This window comes from Pecten maximus, chromosome 7, assembly GCF_902652985.1.
Source record: "Pecten maximus chromosome 7, xPecMax1.1, whole genome shotgun sequence".
Taxonomy (NCBI): domain Eukaryota; kingdom Metazoa; phylum Mollusca; class Bivalvia; order Pectinida; family Pectinidae; genus Pecten; species Pecten maximus.
Window position 1 is genome coordinate 6,973,800 of NC_047021.1, and position 17,705 is coordinate 6,991,504.

The 17,705-nt window shown below is 36.0% G+C and overlaps 1 protein-coding gene across 1 annotated transcript in view; it reads right to left on the reverse strand.

Moving 5' to 3' along the window:
• The window catches only part of LOC117331455 (general transcription factor 3C polypeptide 1-like), a 429,349-nt gene that overhangs the window by 397,654 nt on the left and 13,990 nt on the right, over positions 1 to 17,705 (reverse strand). Inside the window, exons 10-17 of the mRNA XM_033890176.1 lie at positions 17,494 to 17,701; positions 13,816 to 13,937; positions 13,226 to 13,453; positions 12,495 to 12,592; positions 9,832 to 9,981; positions 7,725 to 7,865; positions 1,268 to 1,363; positions 565 to 831 (exon numbers count right to left, since the gene is read on the reverse strand). Coding sequence (XP_033746067.1) covers positions 565 to 831; positions 1,268 to 1,363; positions 7,725 to 7,865; positions 9,832 to 9,981; positions 12,495 to 12,592; positions 13,226 to 13,453; positions 13,816 to 13,937; positions 17,494 to 17,701 — 1,310 coding nt within the window. The remainder of the gene's footprint in view (positions 1 to 564; positions 832 to 1,267; positions 1,364 to 7,724; positions 7,866 to 9,831; positions 9,982 to 12,494; positions 12,593 to 13,225; positions 13,454 to 13,815; positions 13,938 to 17,493; positions 17,702 to 17,705) is intronic.

A 17,705-nucleotide genomic window follows, 5' to 3' on the forward strand; every position in this document is an offset into this window, starting at 1 on the left:
TTCAAAAGCAAATGCAGCATGACGATGATAAAACTTTAATGCCCAGCAAGACAATATGTTTTATCTCTGGCTCAGATGGCAGAAATTGGTATTAAAACATGACCATTGGAATACACCAAAACTTGACACAGAGTTGATGGAAACACCAAAATTTGGGCACACTATAGTGAAACCACCCTTTTTTTGACGGAAGAATATCAAAATTTCCAGAACCAAAAAATCCCAATTGATGGTACTTAAAATTACAGGTAAAATTCATTGTAATGAACAATTTGAACTAACACCTACTTCACTTAAATCTGTTAAATAGAGTTTTTTTATCTACTATTTTTTTTCTATGACAAATGAAATATTGGCTTTTTCTATGACAAATGAAATATTTGCTTTTTCTATGACAAATGAAATATTGGCAAGTATATGTTGTTTATAAAAAATGACTACAAAAAAAAAGATGTCAACACTTTGGAAATGAGCTGAGGGGGTCTCAACTTGAGCAGAAAGATTGTAAAAATCTCCATGTCGCCCTGATGGGAAGAATCTGAAATATATTGTAAACGTATTTACATCAGTGGATTTTCCCTGGACTGGTGTTCCATTGTCTCCAAGAGTATCAGGTTCCAAATCAGTTTTTAATAATTCTGTTGAATGAGTGGTCCCCAGAGCATCTGACCATCCCTTGTCTAACTTCCCCGAGGTGGTTCCTGAAGAATCCTGTGTGGGTTTTCCTGACATTAAGTGCCCTCTGTAGTCATAGCAAAGGTACCACAGAATGTTGTGGGTCATACGGATTCTCCTCATCTTTGGTAAGTAGCCATACTGTTTTGGAGCAAACTGCAACAGGGTAAGGATCTATTGTAATGGTACTATCACATGTATACAGACCTAGTGACAGGTGTGTGTGACATATACAGGTACCTGTTTACCTACGACTTATTTCTCACTAACTGATGACACAAAACAACGAACAATATCGTAACATGGTATCTAATGATGTCAGACACATAACCAAGTACTCACTAACTGCGATAGGTGGCAGTGTGAATGTCTGTAAGGCTTTCATCTATAATCACAATTTTTGTTAAACTGTTAATAGTGTTGAATTAATATATTTTATGAAACAATAAATCAGAGTTTTGATGCTAAAGACATTTCCCAAACCACCACAACCATAGGTGATACCTATAAACAGGTAAGCCTGTATGTTGCCACAGCCTGTATCTGAAGTACAAGTTATATGTATGGTAGTACTGCCTGTGTATCTACGTACCGGATCATAGACCATGTCGTAGGATTTGATCTTCATTTTATACTCCTGTAGCTTTCGCAGGTTCTCCTGGGTACTCTCAGGTAAGTCGGTGAACTTCTGTCAAACCGACAAAGAAAATTCAACAAAAACACCACAAATAATTAAAATCTTACTGATACACAGAACAAGGTGTCACTAAATCGGTGTGTAAATCACTTTAAATACAGCAGCAAACTTATCTAAGGTCTTATGATCACTGTGATAAACAGTTTTGTAGTACTGTCTATTAAATACATTGTGGCTGTGTAAATTCATACAGGTAAATATTCAAAAGCCAAAGACAACTTTTCATGACCTTGAAATAAAACCCAACTAAAGTCCTTGATTGGATAGAACAAGTGGCAATGTGAAGATTTTTCTCAGGAATCTACTGAAAAAGGGACAAGTTGCTCAAAACAGACAATCCTGATAAAAGCCTTCCTCACAAAATTTCATGAAACTATAACACTTGTCCGTCTCTTCTTACCTGCCCATTTTAAGCAATACACACATACAAGTTTTGAAGTAAAGGAGAAATGAGATTTTTTCTAATCAAGTGATTAAGCTAATCACTTTTTGGACAACTGGGCCAAGAGTTTTAATTTTCTAGGAAACTACGGACAAGATCGAGTTTGAAGTTTCTAGGAAACTACAGACAAGATTTATTTTGAAGTTTCTAGGAAACTACAGACAAGATCAAGTTTCTAGGAAACTACAGACAAGATTGAGATTTAATTTTCTAGGGAAACTGCAGACAAGATCGAGTTTGAAGTTTCTAGGAAACTACAGACAAGATTTATTTTGAAGTTTCTAGGAAACTAGAGACAAGATCGAGTTTGAAGTTTCTAGGAAACTACAGACAAGATCGAGTTTGAAGTTTCTAGGAAACTAGAGACAAGATCGAGTTTGAAGTTTCTAGGAAACTAGAGACAAGATCGAGTTTGAAGTTTCTAGGAAACTACAGACAAGATCGAGTTTGAAGTTTCTAGGAAACTACAGACAAGATCGAGTTTGAAGTTTCTAGGAACTACTGACACGATCAAGTTTGAAGTTTCTAGGGAACTAGAGACAAGATCGAGTTTGAAGTTTCTAGGAAACTACAGACAAGATTTATTTTGAAGTTTCTAGGAAACTACAGACAAGATTGAGTTTAAAGTTTCTAGGGAACTAGAGACAAGATCGAGTTTGAAGTTTCTAGGATACTACAGACAAGATCGAGTTTGAAGTTTCTAGGAAACTACAGACAAGATCGAGTTTGAAGTTTCTAGGAAACTACAGACAAGATTTATTTTGAAGTTTCTAGGAAACTACAGACAAGATCAAGTTTGAAGTTTCTAGGAAACTGCAGACAAGATCGAGTTTGAAATTTATAGGGAACTACAGACAAGAGTTTTAAGTTTCTAGGAAACTACAGACAAGATCGAGTTTGAAGTTTCTAGGAACTACTGACACGATCAAGTTTGAAGTTTCTAGGAAACTACAGACAAGATCGAGTTTGAAGTTTCTAGGAAACTACAGACAAGATCGAGTTTGAAGTTTCTAGGAAACTACAGACAAGAGTTTAAAGTTTATAGGGAACTGCAGACAAGATCGAGTTTGAAGTTTCTAGGAAACTACAGACAAGATTGAGTTTGAAGTTTCTAGGGAAACTACAGACAAGATCGAGTTTGAAGTTTCTAGGAAACTACAGACAAGATTTATTTTGAAGTTTCTAGGAAACTACAGACAAGATTTATTTTGAAGTTTCTAGGGAACTACAGACAAGATCGAGTTTGAAGTTTCTAGGGAACTACAGACAAGATCGAGTTTGAAGTTTCTAGGAAACTACAGACAAGATTTATTTTGAAGTTTCTAGGAAACTACAGACAAGATCGAGTTTGAAGTTTCTAGGAAACTACAGACAAGATCGAGTTTGAAGTTTCTAGGAAACTACAGACAAGATTTATTTTGAAGTTTCTAGGAAACTACAGACAAGATCAAGTTTGAAGTTTCTAGGAAACTGCAGACAAGATTTATTTTGAAGTTTCTAGGAAACTACAGACAAGATTGAGTTTAAAGTTTATAGGGAACTACAGACAAGATTTAGTTTGAAGTTTCTAGGAAACTACAGACAAGATTGAGTTTGAAGTTTCTAGGAACTACAGACAAGATTGAGTTTTAAGTTTCTAGGGAAACTACAGACAAGATCGAGTTTGAAGTTTCTAGGAAACTACAGACAAGATTTATTTTGAAGTTTCTAGGAAACTACAGACAAGATTTATTTTGAAGTTTCTAGGGAACTAGAGACAAGATCGAGTTTGAAGTTTCTAGGAAACTACAGACAAGATCGAGTTTGAAGTTTCTAGGAAACTACAGACAAGATTTATTTTGAAGTTTCTAGGAAACTACAGACAAGATCAAGTTTGAAGTTTCTAGGAAACTGCAGACAAGATCGAGTTTGAAATTTATAGGGAACTACAGACAAGAGTTTTAAGTTTCTAGGAAACTACAGACAAGATCGAGTTTGAAGTTTCTAGGAACTACTGACACGATCAAGTTTGAAGTTTCTAGGAAACTACAGACAAGATCGAGTTTGAAGTTTCTAGGAAACTACAGACAAGATCGAGTTTGAAGTTTCTAGGAAACTACAGACAAGAGTTTAAAGTTTATAGGGAACTGCAGACAAGATCGAGTTTGAAGTTTCTAGGAAACTACAGACAAGATTGAGTTTGAAGTTTCTAGGGAACTAGAGACAAGATCGAGTTTGAAGTTTCTAGGAAACTACAGACAAGATTTATTTTGAAGTTTCTAGGAAACTACAGACAAGATTTATTTTGAAGTTTCTAGGGAACTACAGACAAGATCGAGTTTGAAGTTTCTAGGGAACTACAGACAAGAACGAGTTTGAAGTTTCTAGGAAACTACAGACAAGATTTATTTTGAAGTTTATAGGGAACTACAGACAAGATCGAGTTTGAAGTTTCTAGGGAACTACAGACAAGATCGAGTTTGAAGTTTCTAGGAAACTACAGACAAGATCGAGTTTGAAGTTTCTAGGAAACTACAGACAAGATCGAGTTTGAAGTTTCTAGGAAACTACAGACAAGATTTATTTTGAAGTTTCTAGGAAACTACAGACAAGATCAAGTTTGAAGTTTCTAGGAAACTGCAGACAAGATCGAGTTTGAAATTTATAGGGAACTACAGACAAGAGTTTTAAGTTTCTAGGAAACTACAGACAAGATCGAGTTTGAAGTTTCTAGGAACTACTGACACGATCAAGTTTGAAGTTTCTAGGAAACTACAGACAAGATCGAGTTTGAAGTTTCTAGGAAACTACAGACAAGATCGAGTTTGAAGTTTCTAGGAAACTACAGACAAGATTTATTTTGAAGTTTCTAGGAAACTACAGACAAGATCGAGTTTGAAGTTTCTAGGGAACTACGTATACAGACAAGATCGAGTTTGAAGTTTCTAGGAAACTACAGACAAGATTGAGTTTGAAGTTTCTAGGGAACTACAGACAAGATCGAGTTTGAAGTTTCTAGGAAACTACAGACAAGATTGAGTTTGAAGTTTCTAGGAAACTACAGACAAGATCGAGTTTGAAGTTTCTAGGAACTACAGACAAGATTCGAGTTTGAAGTTTCTAGGGAACTACAGACAAGATCGAGTTTGAAGTTTCTAGGGAACTACAGACAAGATCGAGTTTGAAGTTTCTAGGAAACTACAGACAAGATTTATTTTGAAGTTTCTAGGGAACTAGAGACAAGATCGAGTTTGAAGTTTCTAGGAAACTACAGACAAGATCGAGTTTGAAGTTTCTAGGAAACTACAGACAAGATCGAGTTTGAAGTTTCTAGGGAACTACAGACAAGATCGAGTTTGAAATTTATAGGGAACTACAGACAAGAGTTTTAAGTTTCTAGGAAACTACAGACAAGATCGAGTTTGAAGTTCCTAGGAACTACTGACACGATCAAGTTTGAAGTTTCTAGGAAACTACAGACAAGATCGAGTTTGAAGTTTCTAGGAAACTACAGACAAGATCGAGTTTGAAGTTTCTAGGAAACTACAGACAAGAGTTTAAAGTTTATAGGGAACTGCAGACAAGATCGAGTTTGAAGTTTCTAGGAAACTACAGACAAGATTGAGTTTGAAGTTTCTAGGGAACTAGAGACAAGATCGAGTTTGAAGTTTCTAGGAAACTACAGACAAGATTTATTTTGAAGTTTCTAGGAAACTACAGACAAGATTTATTTTGAAGTTTCTAGGGAACTACAGACAAGATCGAGTTTGAAGTTTCTAGGGAACTACAGACAAGATCGAGTTTGAAGTTTCTAGGGAACTACAGACAAGAACGAGTTTGAAGTTTCTAGGAAACTACAGACAAGATTTATTTTGAAGTTTCTAGGAAACTACAGACAAGATCGAGTTTGAAGTTTCTAGGAAACTACAGACAAGATCGAGTTTGAAGTTTCTAGGAAACTGCAGACAAGATTTATTTTGAAGTTTCTAGGAAACTACAGACAAGATTGAGTTTAAAGTTTATAGGGAACTACAGACAAGATTTAGTTTGAAGTTTCTAGGAAACTACCGACAAGATTGAGTTTGAAGTTTCTAGGAACTACAGACAAGATTGAGTTTTAAGTTTCTAGGGAAACTACAGACAAGATCGAGTTTGAAGTTTCTAGGAAACTACAGACAAGATTTATTTTGAAGTTTCTAGGAAACTACAGACAAGATTTATTTTGAAGTTTCTAGGGAACTAGAGACAAGATCGAGTTTGAAGTTTCTAGGAAACTACAGACAAGATCGAGTTTGAAGTTTCTAGGAAACTACAGACAAGATTTATTTTGAAGTTTCTAGGAAACTACAAACAAGATCAAGTTTGAAGTTTCTAGGAAACTAGCAGACAAGATCGAGTTTGAAAGTTTCTAGGGAACTACAGACAAGATGTTTTAAGTTTCTAGGAAAACTACAGACAAGATCGAGTTTGAAGTTTCTAGGGAACTACTAGACACGATCGAGTTTGAAGTTTCTAGGAAACTACAGACAAGATCGAGTTCGAAGTTTATAGGAAACTAGCAGACAAGATCGAGTTTGAAGTTTCTGAACTACAGCGATCCGTTAGTTAGGAAACTACAGACAAGAGTTTAAAGTTTATAGGGAACTGCAGACAAGATCGAGTTTGAAGTTTCTAGGAAACTACAGACAAGATTGAGTTTGAAGTTTCTAGGAACTAGAGACAAGATCGAGTTTGAAGTTTCTAGGAAACTACAGACAAGATTTATTTTGAAGTTTCTAGGGAAACTACAGACAAGATCTATTTTGAAGTTTCTAGGGAACTACAGACAAGATCGAGTTTGAAGTTTCTAGGAAACTACAGACAAGATCGAGTTTGAAGTTTCTAGGAAACTACAGACAAGATTTATTTTGAAGTTTCTAGGGAACTACAGACAAGATCGAGTTTGAAGTTTCTAGGAAACTACAGACAAGATCGAGTTTGAAGTTTCTAGGAAACTACAGACAAGATCGAGTTTGAAGTTTCTAGGAAACTACAGACAAGATTTATTTTGAAGTTTATAGGAAACTACAGACAAGATCAAGTTTGAAGTTTCTAGGAAACTGCAGACAAGATCGAGTTTGAAATTTATAGGGAACTACAGACAAGAGTTTTAAGTTTCTAGGAAACTACAGACAAGATCGAGTTTGAAGTTTCTAGGAACTACTGACACGATCAAGTTTGAAGTTTCTAGGAAACTACAGACAAGATCGAGTTTGAAGTTTATAGAAACTAGAGACAAGATCGAGTTTGAAGTTTCTAGGAAACTACAGACAAGATTTATTTTGAAGTTTCTAGGAAACTACAGACAAGAGTTTAAAGTTTATAGGGAACTGCAGACAAGATCGAGTTTGAAGTTTCTAGGAAACTACAGACAAGATTGAGTTTGAAGTTTCTAGGGAACTAGAGACAAGATCGAGTTTGAAGTTTCTAGGAAACTACAGACAAGATTTATTTTGAAGTTTCTAGGAAACTACAGACAAGATTTATTTTGAAGTTTCTAGGGAACTACAGACAAGATCGAGTTTGAAGTTTCTAGGGAACTACAGACAAGAACGAGTTTGAAGTTTCTAGGAAACTACAGACAAGATTTATTTTGAAGTTTCTAGGGAACTACAGACAAGATCAAGTTTGAAGTTTCTAGGGAACTACAGACAAGATCGAGTTTGAAGTTTCTAGGAAACTAGAGACAAGATCGAGTTTGAAGTTTCTAGGAAACTAGAGACAAGATCGAGTTTGAAGTTTCTAGGAACTACAGACACGATCAAGTTTGAAGTTTCTAGGAACTACTAACACAATCAAGTTTGAAGTTTCAAGGTGTTCAATAGGTTTTAACAGCTCATAGAGACCTTAATGAAGCAACAAAAATTTGGATGTTGCAATACATGGACATACCTGCTGCTTTGCAGGACTTTTCCTCTTAGCTTTCAGCAGGTGTTCCTTTGGTACACAGCGTGACCTAAGTTGAAGTTGTTCCAGCTTGCTTTTAATCATTGCATCTGTTGGCTGAACATGTTTTGCACACAGCAGTTGAACCTATGGAAAAAACAATAAGTCAAATGGTTTATAATAGGGTTCAATGGACCACAGGGTCTTTAACAGGTTTTAATTGATAAAAAGGTGTTCATTGAGGTCTAATTGCTTACAAGGTGTTCAATAGGTTTTAATGGATTAAAAAGTGTTCAATGAGGTTTAATACCTTTCCAAGGTGTTCAATAGGGTTTAATAGCTTTCTGAGGTGTTCAATAGTGTTTAATAGCTTTCTAAGGTGTTCAATGGGTTTGTAATGACTGTTCAAAAGGTTTTGTATTGTTTACAATGTGTTCAATAGGTTTTAGTGGCTTACAAGATGTTCAACATGGTATACTGGCTTCAAAGATGATCAATGAGTTTTTATGACAAATAAAGTATTCAAAGGGTTTTGATGGCTTACAAAGATGCTCAATAAGCTTTAATGGTTTACAAGGCGTTCAATGGGTTTTAATGGTTTATAAGATGCACAATAGGTTTAATGGTTTACAAGATGCTCAATAGGCTTAATGGTTTACAAGATGCTCAATAGGTTTAATGGTTTACAAGATGCTCAATAGGTTTAATGGTTTACAAGGTGCTCAATAGGTTTAATGGTTTACAAGATGCTCAATAGGTTTAATGGTTTACAAGATGCTCAATAGGTTTAATGGTTTACAAGATGCTCAATAGGTTTAATGGTTTACAAGATGCTCAATAGGTTTAATGGTTTACAAGGTGCTCAATAGGTTTAATGCAGACCTGGGTATACATTCTGAAGGAAGTGTGTATTTTCAATTACCTCAATGCATATTTTGGCCAGCAAATGTGTATTTTACATGATCGACCAAGTTTACTGTTCGTAGCAACAGTAAAGCACTTGATTCTGATAATTACAGTGTAATGAAGTTTCAATGTTATTTAATAGATATGCCACTCTACAGTGTATATCAAAACAAGAGGCCCATGGGGCCTGTATCGCTCACCTGGTTGGATTAGACCAAATGTCAAAATAATGTTCATATTCAATTTGTTTTATTTGTAAATCTCTAACAATGCTATATGTGGTTATAGTGTGGGAATCCGAACTGCTTTAAAGATTAATGAAGTCCAGACTCTCTAAGGTCTGAAAGACCTCAAGAATTGTTTTTAGAACATGCATTCATCACTTTATGACTAGTAGCGATTTAAAGGAATTACCTCTATTTCCCCTATTGGGCCCCGCCCTTTTGGCCCCTCGGGGGATCAGAGTCACCATTTATGCAAAATCTGTTCCCCTTTCCCCAAGGATATTTCTGACCAAATTGGGTTCAAATCCATTCATAACTTTATGACTAGTAGCGATTTAAAGGAATTACCTCTATTTCCCCTATTGGGCCCCGCCCCTTTGGCCCCTTTGGCCCCTTTGGGGTCAGAGTCACCATTTATGCAAAATCTGTTCCCCTTCCCCCAAGAATGTTTCTGACCAAATTGGGTTCAAATCCATTCATAACTTTATGACTAGAAGTGATTTAAAGGAATTACCTCTATTTCCCTATTAGGCCCCGCCACTTTGGCCCCTCGGGGGTCAGAGTCACCATTTATGCAAAATCTGTTCCCTTTTCCCAAGGATGTTTCTGACTAAATTGGGTTCAAATCCATTCATAACTTTATGAATAGTAGCAATTTAAAGGAATTTTCTCAATTTCCCCTATTGGGCTCCGCCCCTCAGGCCCCTTGGGGGTCAGAGTCACCATTTATGCAAAATCTTATCTCCTTCTGCCTTCAAAATCCAATAAGAACTTTTTGACTAGTAGCGATTTGAAGCAAATGTTGACGGACAACGGACGACGGACTGACGACAGACGCTGCACCATGGCATCAGCTCACCAGACCTTCGGTCCAGATAAGCTAGATATTGATTGATTTATTTTCCATTTTCCCATAATTATTCAAATAAGTCTCAATAAGTACAATGCCACTTCTAAGAAAGATATGCTAAGTCTTTACTTACTTCTCGGTGTTGTTCATTATTTGTTCCGGGGATGGTGGTTTTGAAGATCCGGATTTTCTTTTGTTTAACCAATAAGATTGCCAGCTTGTCAAACGTTTTCTTGTCAATGATATAATCAAGGCCTTTACTCTTTTCTCGTTCTCGGATCATCTGAATATCAAAAATAACAAATACTGTCAAACATTTAAGGTGAACTAGAACTGTCGCCAGGATGGCTGACTAATACCCCCGCAATCTGCACGAGTCAATGGTGAATTGGAACTCTTAATTAGCTATAGAGGCCAACTAAGATAACCTAGTAATATAGTGACCAGTTGCCATATCAACCATAATTTTGAGAAAAAGAAAGTGGCGTGCACATCTACACATGGTCCTCTATATTTGTGTGAAGTTTCATTGAAATCAGCCCTTCGGACTAGGAGGAGTTGTCCGGACAAACTTAAAGTTATGGTTCTTATGGGAAAACCTGTTTATAGTGACCAGTTGCCATAGCAACCATAATCTTGAGAAAAAGAAAGTGGCATGCACATCTACACATGGTCCTCTATATATGTGTGAAGTTTCATTGAAATTGGCCCTTCGGACTAGGAGGAGTTTTACGGACAAACTTAAAGTTATGGTTCTTATCGGAAAACTTCTTTATAGTGACCAGTTGCCATAGCAACCATAATTTTGAGAAAAAGAAAGTGGCATGCACATCTACACATGGTCCTCTATATTTGTGTGAAGTTTCACTGAAATCGCCCCTTCGGTTTAGGAGGAGTTGTCTGGACAAACTAAAAGTTACGGTTCTCATCGGAAAACCTGTTTATAGTGACCAGTTGCTATAGCAACCATAATTTTGAGAAAAAGAAAGCGGCATGCACTTCTACACATGATCATTAATATTTGTGTGAAGTTTCATTGGAATCGGCTAATCGGTTTAGGAGTTGTTCGGACAAAATGTGTCTACAGACAGACAGACGGACGGACGGACGGACAGACAACCTGATTCCAGTATACCCCCTAACTTCATTGCGGGGGTATAAAAACAACATAAAGACTAAATTTGCCAAAAGTGGGCTAGAAATCAACGACAGTGTAAGGAGGGTCAATTCCATGGTGGCTATTAACCAAACGACAGTGTAAGGAGGGTCAACTCCATGGTGGTTAGAAACTGAACGACGGTATAAGAAGGGTCAATTCCATGCTGGCTAGAAACTTAACGACAATGTAAAAAGGGTCAACTCCATGGTGGCAAGAAACCAAACGACAGTATAAGGGTCAATTCCATGATGGTGGTACAGATCCTAGGATGGATACCTAATGTCTTCAGTGGTCACTAACATGGAAGGTAGAGCACATAGAATAGAAATGATGACACCACAAAATCTGGTACATCTTCCTTAATTTACATCCAGGATTCAACTGTGATCTGCCATATCATTTCAACCTCTAAAGTATAAATCTGTACACTATTTGATATTCTTGATATGTATGTTTACACTGACCTTGATATGTATGTTTACACTGACCTTGATGTGTATGTTTACACTGACCTTGATGTGTATGTGACCTTGATATGTATGTTTACACTGACCTTGATGTGTATGTGACCTTGATATGTATGTTTACACTGACCTTGATGTGTATGTTTACACTGACCTTGATATGTACGTTTACACTGACCTTGATGTGTATGTTTACACTGACCTTGATGTGTATGTTTACACTGACCTTGATATGTATGTTTACACTGACCTTGATATGTATGGTTACACTGACCTCGATATGTATGTTTACACTGACCTTGATATGTATGTTTACACTGACCTTGATGTGTATGTTTACACTGACCTTGATGTGTATGTTTACACTGACCTTGATATGTATGTTTACACTGACCTTGATATATAGAGGATACACAACGAGTAGTTGTTGGATATGAAATTTATTTCACACGAGTAAGTTATTTTTTAAAAGTTACAAAAGACACGAGCTTTAGCGAGTGTTTTTTGCAACTTTTAAAAAATAACTTACGAGTGTGAAATAAATTCCATATCCAACAATTTTGAGTCGTGTGACCTGTTTCTACCACAATAATATCGGCTTGAATCAAAGGGAAATGTGGCCAAGTATAATTTCGCGTATGCAAATAAAGTATACCGGTGACGTCCGGGACCCGGTGATGTGACGTCATTAGATTATTGATGACGTCAATAACAATTGCAGCTTGGGTCAAAGTTCACCGTGTTAGCCAATCAAAATGCGTACAGAGTTTATACCACGTGTGGTATAAACAGATTGTTAATCAACAGCTGTAATGATTAACTGATGGTCTGAGAGTTGAATAACACGGGGTATTGTGGTAGAAGTATGGTTACACTGACCTTGATAAATGTGTAGCTTTTCTCTGTTTACACTGACCTTGATGTGAATGTTTACACTGACCTTGATATGTATGGTTACACTGACCTTGATAAATGTGTAGGTTTTCTCTGTTTACACTGACCTTGATAAATGTGTAGGTTTTCTCTGTTTACACTGACCTTGATAAATGTGTAGGTTTTCTCTGTTTACACTGACCTTGATAAATGTGTAGGTTTTCTCTGTTTACACTGACCTTGATAAATGTGTAGGTTTTCTCTGTTTACACTGACCTTGATATGTATGGTTACACTGACCTTGATAAATGTGTAAGTTTTCTCTATCACTTTATCTTTCTCTACAGCTTCCAATATCATAGACATTCGTTTGAGATGTCGACTTGTCAGCATGCTTTCTATAAAATAAAACAAAGAGATAATTGCCGACTGGAATCTATATTGCAATATACTGATACTTAAACAAAAAATACATGCATTATTCACATGAATAACTGGATTTAAATGCAAAAATTACACATAGATAATTGCAAAGATTGATTTTTTGTACATGATCTGGGAGTTATTTCCAGTCAAACAAACCTTGACCTCTCATATAATACAAACAAACCTTGACCTCTCATATAATATAAACAAACCTTGACCTCTCATATAATACAAACAAACCTTGACCTCTCAAATAATACAAACAATTCTGTATTTAACTCTCTCCACTATATGCCTGCTGGATACATTGACAGTAAACTGACCTTGAAGTATGTTTACACTGACCTTGATAAATGTGGGGGATATTTTACGAAAACCATTGATTCCATCTCTGGGACCTTATAGTTAACTCCCTCAGGATCCCTCCAACCAAATATCAGGACATGGGTTAATGTTATACTTGTATTTGAAAACCACAAAAAATACTGTATATCAAAATAGACATGTTATTCTATATTTTCCCCATTTGTTCTACACATTTTCATATATAGATTTGGTTGTTTGGTTATTTCCGAATCATCTCTAAAATCTCCCGTTAAACTTACCTATATCTGACCTGCGGTCGTTAATCATCGATTTCCTACTGTTTTTGAACTTTGCCGTTTTTTTCACCCCTTCTTTAACCTCGTTCACAGAAAGTAACTCTTCACAGCTTTGGATGACTGTCGTCTCACTTTTTTGACTTTCTTCATTCCCGGCATCCTTACTGATCATAAGATCCACAGTAACACCAGCTCCACTCATACCAGCCAGAGCACTTGATATGGATGATCCTGGAATTTTCAATTATTTCATACCTGCCATCTACTAGGGTTATTTGTATCATATTCTAAATATTATCCACTATAATGATCACTTAATAAATAACAATTTCATATTAATCAAAAGTAAGCTGACTATTTTTTCATCCTTAAAAATTCATCAATTTCAACTTCAACCTACTATGAATGGACATGAAACTCAACACAAAACAAGAACATCACCATGGTCTATATAAAGAACTGATGATGAAACTTCGGACCAATAAAACATACAAATTGATCCACAAATCTAATTACTCCTCTTAACTTTCATTAACAGTTTAAAGTGTCTGGAGTGCCAATACAGCTGTATACATAATGAACCATGCGAGTACCTGAGCCCAAGTGAGGATCAACATTACTGAAAGTCGGCTCTTCTTTCTGGAACAGTTTTTCTTTTTCTTCGAGGAATTCCTGGTACAACTTACTCTGGAGCCGATGCTCCCTTGCAATGTAGCTATTGAAAACAAGCATAGGATTAACAAGAGATCCCAGAGGGAGATATAGGTGCCAACCATTGAATGATCCATATCAGTCAAATGAAAAAATGATCTTTTCTCTTCTTTTCCCGTTTTTCACAACATGTAACTTAAACAAGATATAGCAGGAGCAACCTGCAATTAACAAAATTATCAAAATGTTGGCACCGTTGTAATCCGATCAGTCCCAAAATGCAATATACCCAACAAAGGACCAAGGGGAACTTACATATAAATTATGAGAGAGATCCCTTCAAAACTTTCTGAGAAATAGCGACAACAAACTTCAATTATCCAAATCCAAGATGGCTGCCTGTCGGCCATGTTATTTTCTGATCAGTCCCAAAATGCAATATGCACAACAAAGGACCAAGGGGAACTTAGATATAAAATTTGAGAAAGATCCCTATTGTACTTTCTAAGAAATGTCAATAACAAACTTCAATTATCAAAATCCAAGATGGATGTCAGTAGGCCATGTTGTTTGCCGATCCGTCCCAAAATGCAATATGCACAACTATGTACCAAGGGAAACTTACACATGAAATTTTATAATGATCCCTCTTGAACTTTCTGAGAAATAACAATAACAAAAAAAGTTTACAGAGGGACTGACAGAATGACAGACCACAGACTCAGGGCGATTTAAAAAGCCCACCATCGCATGATGGTGGGCTAATAAATAAAACATTAGAATTGTATTGTTTAATCATGCCCACAAAATACAGTAGTGTGTCTTAACTTTACAGATCAAAATTTGATAAGTGTCTTAACTTGACATCAAAATTTGATAGTGTGTCTTAACTTGACATCAAAATTTGATAGTGTGTCTTAACAAACAGATCAAAATACAGCAGTGTGTCTTAACTTTATAGATCAAAATACAGCAGTTTGTCTTAACTTTATAGATCAAAATACAGCAGTGTGTCTTAACTTTAGAGATCAAAATACGGCAGTGTGTCTTAACTTTAGAGATCAAAATACGGCAGTGTGTCTTAACGAACAGATCAAAATACAGCAGTGTGTCTTAACGAATAGATCAAAATACGGCAGTGTGTCTTAACTTTATAGATCAAAATACAGCAGTATGTCTTAACAAACAGATCAAAATACAGCAGTATGTCTTAACAAACAGATTAAAATAGAGCTGAGTGTCTTAACCTAATAGATCAAAATAGAGCTGAGTGTCTTAACCTAATAGATCAAAATAGAGCTGAGTGTCTTAACCTAATAGATCAAAATAGAGCTGAGTGTCTTAACCTAATAGATCAAAATTTGATAGTGTGTTTTTAACTTTATAGGTCAAAATATGGCAGTGTGTCTTAACTCTTAACATTTTAGATCAAAATAAAGCAGTGTCTTAATTTGACAGATCAAAATACAGCAGTGTGTCTTAACTAACAGGTCAAAGGCCATCATGCTTTAGTATCTAGAACAAAATAACTAAAACTAAACTCCAATCCTAAACTGTTTTATCCTTTAGTCTATTATGTGGCGTCCAATCCTAAACTGTTTTATCATTTAGTCTATTATGTGGCGTCCAATCCTAAGCTGTTTTATCCTTTAGTCTATTATGTGGCGTCCAATCCTAAACTGTTTTATCCTTTAGTCTATTATGTGGCGTCCAATCCTAAACTGTTTTATCCTTTAGTCTATTACGTGACGTCCAATCCTAAACTGTTTTATCCTTTAGTCTATTATGTGGCGTCCAATCCTCTATTATGTGGCGTCCAATCCTCTATTATGTGACGTCCAATCCTAAACTGTTTTATCCTTTAGTCTATTATGTGACGTCCAATCCTAAGCTGTTTTATCCTTTAGTCTATTATGTGACATCCAATCCTAAACTGTTTTATCCTTTAGTCTATTATGTGGCGTCCAATCCTCTATTATGTGGCGTCCAATCCTCTATTATTAGGCGTCCAATCCTCTATTATGTGACGTCCAATCCTAAACTGTTTTATCCTTTAGTCTATTACGTGACGTCCAATCCTAAGCTGTTTTATTATTTAGTCTATTATGTGGCGTCCAATCCTAAACTGTTTTATCCTTTAGTCTATTACGTGACGTCCAATCCTAAACTGTTTTATCCTTTAGTCTATTATGTGGCGTCCAATCCTCTATTATGTGGCGTCCAATCCTCTATTATGTGACGTCCAATCCTAAACTGTTTTATCCTTTAGTCTATTATGTGACTTCCAATCCTAAACTGTTTTATCCTTTAGTCTATTACGTGGCGTCCAATCCTCTATTATGTGGTGTCCAATCCTAAACTGTTTTATCCTTAAGTCTATTATGTGGCGTCCAATCCTAAACTGTTTTATCCTTTAGTCTATTACGTGACATCCAATCCTAAACTGTTTTATCCTTTAGTCTATTACGTGACATCCAATCCTAAACTGTTTTATCCTTTAGTCTATTACGTGGCGTCCAATCCTCTATTATGTGGCGTCCAATCCTTAACTGTTTTATCCTTTAGTCTATTATGTGGCGTCCAATCCTCTATTATGTGGCGTCCAATCCTCTATTATGTGACGTCCAATCCTAAACTGTTTTATCCTTTAGTCTATTATGTGACGTCCAATCCTAAACTGTTTTATCCTTTAGTCTATTACGTGACGTCCAATCCTAAACTGTTTTATCCTTTAGTCTATTACGTGACGTCCAATCCTAAACTGTTTTATCCTTTAGTCTATTATGTGACGTCCAATCCTAAGCTGTTTTATTATTTAGTCTATTATGTGGCGTCCAATCCTAAACTGTTTTATCCTTTAGTCTATTACGTGACGTCCAATCCTAAACTGTTTTATCCTTTAGTCTATTATGTGGCGTCCAATCCTCTATTATGTGGCGTCCAATCCTCTATTATGTGACGTCCAATCCTAAACTGTTTTATCCTTTAGTCTATTATGTGACGTCCAATCCTAAACTGTTTTATCCTTTAGTCTATTACGTGGCGTCCAATCCTCTATTATGTGGCGTCCAATCCTAAACTGTTTTATCCTTTAGTCTATTATGTGGCGTCCAATCCTAAACTGTTTTATCCTTTAGTCTATTACGTGACATCCAATCCTAAACTGTTTTATCCTTTAGTCTATTACGTGACGTCCAATCCTAAACTGTTTTATCCTTTAGTCTATTACGTGACGTCCAATCCTAAACTGTTTTATCCTTTAGTCTATTATGTGGCGTCCAATCCTAAACTGTTTTATCCTTTAGTCTATTATGTGACGTCCAATCCTAAACTGTTTTATCCTTTAGTCTATTACATGGCGTCCAATCCTAAGCTGTTTTATCTTTTAGTCTATTACGTGACGTCCAATCCTAAGCTGTTTTATCTTTTAGTCTATTACGTGACGTCCAATCCTAAGCTGTTTTATCTTTTAGTTTATAAAGTGGCATTCAATGTTATTTATAATTCACTTTAGACAACAGACTAAGATCCTCAAAGGTCAAAATTGTATCCTCTTTTTTATATATATATTTGCTTTGCTATCAAGTAGTCTATATTATTAGATGACCTTGAACACTTACTACTTGACCTTCTGCTTTCCCTTTTCCTTCAGGATTTGGTCAACCATGTTCATGCGGATCATGTTTTTGATGAGTACACGTGACATATTGTCACGAATCTGTAGTATCTTTGTTAGTGATGCCTGTGTCAATCCCTCCGGACCCACATTCCTGATAGCTTCATAACATTGTCGTAGAGTTGTCCTCTCGTACACCCATTCAAATTTTACTAC